General features: G+C 35.0%; 1 protein-coding gene across 3 annotated transcripts in view; it reads left to right on the top strand.

The window, feature by feature from the left end:
- Window positions 1-2,643, top strand: part of LOC137944132 (uncharacterized) — a 75,000-nt gene extending 72,357 nt beyond the window's left edge. For all 3 annotated transcript variants that reach the window (XM_068789672.1, XM_068789673.1, XM_068789674.1), the window contains exons 13-16: window positions 702-854; window positions 1,583-1,640; window positions 1,724-1,776; window positions 2,135-2,643. In XM_068789672.1, coding sequence (XP_068645773.1) covers window positions 702-854; window positions 1,583-1,640; window positions 1,724-1,776; window positions 2,135-2,218 — 348 coding nt within the window. In that variant the 3' untranslated portion in view covers window positions 2,219-2,643. The remainder of the gene's footprint in view (window positions 1-701; window positions 855-1,582; window positions 1,641-1,723; window positions 1,777-2,134) is intronic.
- The last annotated feature ends 5,870 nt before the right edge of the window (window positions 2,644-8,513 follow it).

An 8,513-nucleotide genomic window follows, 5' to 3' on the forward strand; every position in this document is an offset into this window, starting at 1 on the left:
TTCCATGTTAGATCTTTACCTGCTTTGATACCATGTTGATTTCTAGGGTCAACACATAAACACAAGAAATCTCAAGGGAAGGAGAGAAGAGAGGAATTTTAGCTCTTGGGAGAGAGGAGAGAACAAACCAGGGGAGAGAAAGAAGAGGAAAGAGACTTGTAAGAACAAATTCGAGCCAAGAGGAAGAAGCTTGAATGCTCTATCTCATGCCTTGAAGTTGTATTTATAATTATGTGAAGGTGTTTACAATAACTACAATACCCTTTTAGCTACATGCTTTAAAAAAAATGGACATAAGAGGATATATACCAGCTTGCATAATTACAATTCTATGACATCTCTATGGAAGTTCTCTTTATTTACTAGTCATGCCTCCCCTACACATGTGGGTGTCTTTTAACACCTATTTATCATACAAATTCATACATGCTACTAGAAGGTTATGAAGTTTAATCATTTGGTCTCTGAGATCATGGATTGTAACGGGGAAAATAAGAAATATGTAGAGCTTTTGTTTTCTTTTGTCTCCCTACTTTCCAACCATTGACCAACAAAGTTACTCACTTCAGAAGTTTTTATGATGGAAGTAATGGACCTCAAACTCACACTTTAACTTCTCTTAACATTTTTATTTGTTTACCGTATTTACTACCTAGGACAGTACTGTGATTGACTGAGCATGCAGTGTTCCTTTTCTGCAGATTAAATGCCAGAATGTTGTGATTCTTTCCGCAACAAATATGAGTGAACTTGAGAAAGAATGGAATTGCCTCCTAGAGTTAACGTGTTCCTCTGGGCCCCTCGTGCTTATGGCTCCCTTTATAACAAAGGATCTGAGCACAACACTCTCTGATGTATGCCTCTGAACTCATTTTTATATAAGCATTTATATAATTGTTCATACATTTGTGGAATGTTTTGTTCAGGTGATGTTTATGTAGTCCGTAGTTTTTTTTTTTTATTATGACATGTTTCAGTTATTCTCTATCGCTGTCAAAAGACACATGATTTTCTAAACCTAATTTTAATTATTGTCATTGTCACAATGGTAGAGTAGGTAATTAGGACTTCTAGTGAATATGGACTTGAGAAATTGCATAAGAGAAGTTATAGAGAAAGTGGAAGGGAAGAGAAAATTTTGGGAAGAAGGGAAAAAGAAGGAAATAAAAGAGAGAGCCAAAGGAGAGAAGAGTGTTGATATCCCAGGAGGAATTGTGTTTGTTTATGATTTATCTGATTTTTTTTGAGTTTGTATGTTTTTTTATTTCTTGTATTTCCTTCTCTTTTCAGTCCACTCTGTAGTGCTAGCTTTTATATTCATATTGGATTTCAACTTTGTATTTCTCGTTATATTTGATGAAATTCCATCACTCTGGGAAACAACTTTTTTTTTTTTACTGAATGATCAGCAATGATGTTACATCCCTTGTCTCATCTCAACAGAGCCATAACTATTCCCACCTCAACTGGACCTTGTTTGTTTTTCAATAGGTTTTATCATTGATAGTATAAAAGTAGAATTCTGTGACAATATGAAATACATTTTAAAGTTTTCTTCTTAATGTTGTACTAAAATATGCAGGTGAAAATCTCTCGAACTTTGTCAGAATTCTGCCTGGAATTTCCAGATCTTTACATTGGTAAGAATACTATATTTACTGGTACACTGGAGTAACAGACATCTATGCAGTACTTAAGTGTGATTTTTGTGTGCATTGTGTAGGTTGTTATCGCAAGTCTAGAACTGGGCCCCTCATTGTCAGTTTTCAAGGAAAGGTAAAATTTCATTACATTTCAAATGATATAAGACTAGCAAGTGCTGCTGCTGAAGTCAGGTCTGTATTTAAGGATTCCCGCTTAGTTAAATAGATAATTCAGCACAACTTATTATCCGGTGATGGCATGTATTTGGTCTAAGCTAAATCAATGCCCCTATTCACCCGATTAATACCATCTCAACTGTAAGCCATGGACAGCTGTTCTCAGACTTCGTGGTCAACTTAGCTTATTGAATGTAAACTTGCTAGCATTAAGTCTATGCTCTTCCTCTATATAGGTTAACCTTTTATATAGTAGTATTATGCTTCTCTGCTTCATAATTTGTGGGGGCGCTCAAGGTGCTTTGCTTTTGTAGGATGAAGCAAGAATTGACTTAGCTAGGCAAAAACTACGTCAGAAGTTTGGATTGGATATATTTTCTGAAGTAAAGAGTGGGTGATTCTATTGTCGTATAATTCATGCCCAGACAAAATCACGGTGGGGGGAAAAAGATTGATTCCTGGACTCCATTCAACACCTTTATATCTGGAATATTGGTTCAGACTGTTAAACATGAAAAACAAACAATTATGGGTGTAGATGGAGGGAACAAGAGTGGTTCATTTTAGTGTTCAAGTTCTTGAGCAAAATATTCTTATACAACCAGATGGTAGCTACTTCACTATATGATGAAAGCACAGGCAGATGGGATTTTATGGCTCTCCGAAGTCTTGAGGTAGTGATCTCGGCCTTCATATTAGCTCAATAATCTGTTATAGGGTGAACTGTCTCACACAGGTTTCTGACCCTTATAAATGTTGAAGTAAGCCATGTTCGACTCCAAGATCTTAACAATTCTTTATCATCCTATGAGCAAATTGTTCCTCAAATAATCCTAACAAAATCTCCATTCTCACCTCTGGTGTCGTCTCCTTTTTTGTATTGTTGTTGAATGTAAACAGAGGACGTTAGAGCTTGGTAGATGGGACGTTATACATCATACCCAATCTGAAATTGCTCTTTTACATGTCCAAGTGAAACAAAGTAAAAAAGTTCCTTGCGTAATTATGATACGTGGTTGATCCACTAATAAACTAGTAACTATTGAACATTGTTAAAAGATATCCAGGGGGTGTTTTGGTCATTTTTAATAACCAGTATATATTTCTAATGTTAGTAGTAGAGTGTATATATCTTATGAGGAACATACGGTTCAAATTTGGTTGAATTCTGATCTGTTTACTTTAAGTTATATGAGTAAGAGCTATGATGGGCATTGTTATAAACTCTCTTATAATCTATTTAAAAAAAAAATACTCTTATAATCACTTGAGTGAGATAATAAAAGAGGAAGGTCAATTTTCTTAGCCTCCAGTGAGTGTCTCTCGCACTCTATACCCTTATCTCCTTATTTTCTATTTTCTTTACTCTTTCTTCCTCATTTTCTTCCTTTTTACAAGGTATCAGAATAATAAGATCATATTTCAAGCCTTATACTATTTGTGTCATCCTTCAAGAAGGTGATGTCATCCATAATTTGTCCTAATTTAAGAGTTGTTTGTAGGTATTAGGACTATTGATGGTGGAATTGATCTATTGTATCTGTTCTTGATATTGTCTTGCCTTAATTGCCTATAGGAGATCCACTTAACCTGCACATATACTTGTTACTGTCATTTTGTGTTGTTCGGTATGTTTGATGATGGTGATTACACCTACCAAGGAGAGAAGTTATTCAAATGGGAAAAATACCATTGTGATTATTATTGAAAGATTCAGTGGTCAAAACTATATGAGTTAATCTTAATTAGTCAGGTCTATTTAAAGGCTAAGAGAGACACCTAAAGGATGATCCTCCGAAACAATTGGATGATGATTGGGAAATTGGCCATTGCCAAGTCATGACTTAGTTATTGAAAATATGATGCTAAGCTATGACATCATGTTTTGAAAACTACTAAATAGATTTGGGTATCTCTAGAGTTTATGTATGCATAGGGGAGCAATTTGTTAGGTGTTTATGAGTTTTTTTTTTTATTATTTGGCTTTAAAAGGAGAGAGAAAGATTCTTGACTATTATAGTAAGTTACAAGGCATTCCTATTGGAAATAAATATTTATCATCTGTTTATGACTAATGAAAAAGAGTAGAGGAAGTAGCAAAGAGACATATTTGTTACAAAGTTTTTTGAGGCTCTTGGCTCAGAGTATGACGCATACGAGCTCAACTACTTGCATCAAATAAGGTTCCTTCACTTCCTAATGCATTCTAGAGGGTGTTACATGCAGAGACAACTATGACATATGTGCTAGTAAGGAAGCATTCACTGTTCATGATGCTACTGTTAATAGTCATCATGGGTCTACTCAATCAAAAATGACTCATGGTAGTGGCAATAGTAGCAGAGGTTGAGGCCGAGATGGCTCAAGTCATGGCAAAGACTGAGGTGACCGTAGGCATGCCCATTGTAGCGGTGCCAGCTGTGTTTCTGACAGATGTTGAGAGAAGTTTAGTAAATTAGCATGGACGAATACTAGTGTGTTTGGAAGTAATGAAATTTCTACAACAACTCCTGTGGGTGATATTGTTCTTGGGGCTTTAAATGAGATGCAACAATTAATTTAGAGGATGGCCCAATTGACTTTGCTTCTATCTCTGTAATTGAATCCACTCCTGCTACGACACCTACTCTGGATAAGTCAAGTGAGTTTGTTTTGCATGTGCGCCTAGTGTCTTCTTCTTGGGTTATTGACTCTGGTGTATCATCTCGTATGTTAGATATGTCTTCCTTGTTTTTTAATCTTAATCAATCTTTGCCATGTAAAAAAGTTACACTCGCAAATGACTCGTCTATTAGACCTACTTCTTCATTGTGTCTTGATTCTGGGTCATTAGTTCCTATTCCTGTGAATCTCCTCTCAGTTAGCCAAATTCCAGAGTCTTTGAATTATTTTGTAACTCTCTACCCTTCTTATTGCGTATTTGAAGACCTCTAGACAAAGGGCATGGTTGGTTCAGGGTGTGAGAAAGATGGATTATATCACCTAGAGGGATCACCATCGTTTGCACTTCATGTTCATGGTACACCTTTCTAGTAGCATCTTCGTCTTGCTCATCCATCTCTAGTAAAACTATCATAGTTATACCTTATGTTGTCTTCATTCTTCTAGTCGTAGTATGTTTTAGATTGCCCCTTCTAAATGTATGGGGACAATATCTAGTGGTCAATATGTTTGGTCATGAGTATTTTTTTATCATTTATTGATGATTTTAGTATATCTACCTGAGTATATCTTTTAGGAAGAAATTTGAAGTTTTTGATGCATTAAAAAAATTTATAATGAAATAAAGACTCAATTGGTGCTTCAATCCATGTTTTGTGTACCAATAATTAACTTGAGTTTATGAACCATAAAATTAATTCTTTTTTCAATCTACACGTATTATTTATGTCTTCATATATGTACCTCCTCATTTGCTTGAAGGTGCACACACTACTATTTTTTAAAACACCTCCCCAAATTGTTTTGTCGAGATGCATTTTTCTGTACTTGGTGGTAATATTTTATTTCATATTATTGAGCTTGATATTGAGCTATTTCTTTTGTTTCGTTTCGCCTTTGGTTGTGTCCATTTTGTCCATATACTCGGACCCATGGGTGATAAACTTTCACCTAAAGCTGTCAAATTTGTTTTCTTGGGATACTCCTAAACACATAAGAGAGTTATAAATGTTTTTGTTCATCTAAGAGAAAAACTTTGTGTCCTCGGATGTTACATTTTTTGAAGACCTTATTTTGGTTTACCTAGTTCTTTCCCGAGTGGTGCAATATGTCCTACTCTTGTTGCGCCCAATCCTGTTGATGATGTGCTTAGTTCGCTGCCATTCATTCCAAAATGTAAACCATTAATAGGTGTATCAACACAAAAAGCATAGGACCGAACAACAAAAGACTCTCACTTTGTGACTTCATTCAACAACTTCATGTTCCTTGATCACACCTATTACACGCTGTCTTATTTAACACTTTTTTTTTTCATTCCTTATTGGTGCCTTTTTAATCTTTTTCCCTATCACTATCTTCTTGCGCTATTTTTCTTCGATTCATGAAGCTTTGTCTTCTCCTTTTTGGAAACAGGCTATGGACATAGAAATGGAGGCTCTAGTGGATCATGAGACTTGGACTCTACGTGCATTGCTTCCTAGTGCTTCTGTTGTGGGGTGTCATTGGGTCTATACCATCAAATATAATCCATTGAACAACATAACGCACATCTTGTGGCTAAAGATTGAGACATTTTCTCTTATCGCCCGATTATCTTCTGTTTGGATTTTTGTTTTAGTAGCAATGACAAAAGGTTGACCTTGACTCCAGTTGGACATTAAATGCATTTTAATATGATGATCTGGATAAGGGAGTATCTATGGAGCAATCTCTTGAGTCTATTGTTTAGGAGGAGACTAGGAAGGTATATAACTTGAATAAGGCGAATTATAGTCATAAATAGTCCCAGGGCATAATTTGACAAGTTTAAAAAGGTGGTTATGGCATTGGGTTTTTCTAGAAGTCATTATGGTTATTCCTTGTTTGTAGAGATCTACAATCATTGTGGTAATACTTGTTTATATGGATGATATAATAATATCCGGAAGTGGTAAGCAAGGAATTGAGGAGGTGAAGATACATCTTGCAAAACATTTTCAAACCAAGGACTTGGGTCTCTAAAAAGCTTTTTGGGTATTGAGGTTGCAAGGAGTAAAACTAGAATTGTGTTAATTCAAAAAATATGTGACATATATGCTTGGGTTACTAGAGGTGAAGCATGTGGAAATTCTTATAGAAGTTGGTCATAACCAACATGATGTAATAGTCCAGAGCTTAGGGACAAGATTGTGTATAGACAACTTGTAGGTAAGCTCATTTACGTTGTTGTCACTCGTCCAAATATATCATTTGTGATCAATATGGTTAGGCAATCAATGAAATATCCATGAAAGATTCATTTGCATGCAACCTATAAATTTTAAGATAAAGGGAGCACTAGGACAATGTGTTTTATGCACCCCTGTGGTTCTTAAAGATTGAGGCATACTCAGATTTAGATTATACTGGATAAAACTAGATAAAAACTACTTTTGGCCATGGTATTTTTATTGGTGGAAATTTGGTTAGCTAGAGTAAGAAATAAAATTTAGCAGCTCACTCAAGGGCGGAAGTTGAGTATCGTACAATGGCTCATAAAGTAAGTAAACTTATATGGGTCAGATTGATGTTACAGGAGATTAAGTTTTATTACTTAGAGGCTATGGCTATGCATTGTGGTACTCTGGTTGTAATTTTTATTGCTAGCCACCCTATATTCTATGAACATATAAAACATGTAGAATTTGATTGTCACTTCATTCATGATATGTTTATGGGGGCCCGAATTTTTTTCTCTCCCACTCGCTTCTCCCTCTCGGTCTGTCCTGGCGTCTCCATCGCAGCACACAGTTGTACTTTCTGGCCTCCCAACGTCGAACATTGTCTTCATTGAATCACCGCCTCCGTAGCAGCCCTCACAATGCCCCCTTTCCTTGTCGGTGCGCCTATGTTGCAGCGCCTGCGACATAGTGTCGTCTCCGTCATATGGCCGCTTTCGTCATAGAACCTCCATCGTAGAACCTTTGTCGCAACCCTCGCAACGCCTCCCCAAGGCCGCCTCCGTCGTAGAGCAGGAAGAAGATGCCAATTTAAATTTTCCTAAGTTAAGAAAAATTAAACCAACACTGGTTCTGCCCGAGTCTCGAACTGGACCGCCCGAGTTCAACCAAATTAATCCGGGTCAACTCGGTTTCAAAACAATATATATATATATATATATATATATATATATATATATATATATATATATATATATATATATTAATTATTGTGGAAATATATTATTAATACTACGTAAAAAATCCATCTTGTGCTATTAATAAAATAATATTTTTATTTATTCATTATATTTATTTTTTTTAATTAACCCATTTTTATAATTAATAAAACCAATGGTTTTAAATTTAACGAAAAAATATAATTAATTAATAATACATAAAAATATATTGTGTGTTAAAGTTGACATTTGATCAATTCTTTTTTTTTAATCATTCCTTTTTATGTTAAAGTATATCCTATGTTATTAATAAATTAATAACTTAATTTATTATATTCGTTTATGTTATTTTTAATTTTATTTTTATATAATTAATCATGTGCATAGTTAATTGGCTCACATAATTACTGTATTAATGTACAATAAATTGCAATCATTATATAATATAATATCTAATTTAATTAATTAGTATATTAATATATTTTAATTATACATTAAATTAGTTATTTGTGTAGTAATCATGTTTGTTTTACCTAATTTGGAGTTTAGGTATTATGTTTTGTTTATGTATATTATTACAACTTACTCATTCTTTTGTTTTTGTCATATTTTTCATTTTAGGGCACTAACACTAGAAACTATTTTCCAGTGTACATGAACTCATCCACACTAACACCAAATATGAAGTTGAAGTTCATGTAGATGATTGAAATGAATTTGAAGTTGAAGTTCATGTGCTAGGTTTGTTGTCTAACCTCCCTATGAGTGGAGCAGTTGTCACACTGTATGTTTGATCAGCTGACTAGACTAGTGACATTTTCACTAAAGCTTTGGTTGACCCCGCTGCCGCCGTTCGCCCCTCCGCCCACAGCGCCGACCGCTCCCGTCTGCCG

Source organism: Aristolochia californica, unplaced genomic scaffold (genome assembly GCF_029961685.1).
Source record: "Aristolochia californica isolate CCGP_79_NKW_82.1479 unplaced genomic scaffold, dmAriCali1.0.hap1 SCAF_11, whole genome shotgun sequence".
Taxonomy (NCBI): Eukaryota; Viridiplantae; Streptophyta; class Magnoliopsida; order Piperales; family Aristolochiaceae; genus Aristolochia; species Aristolochia californica.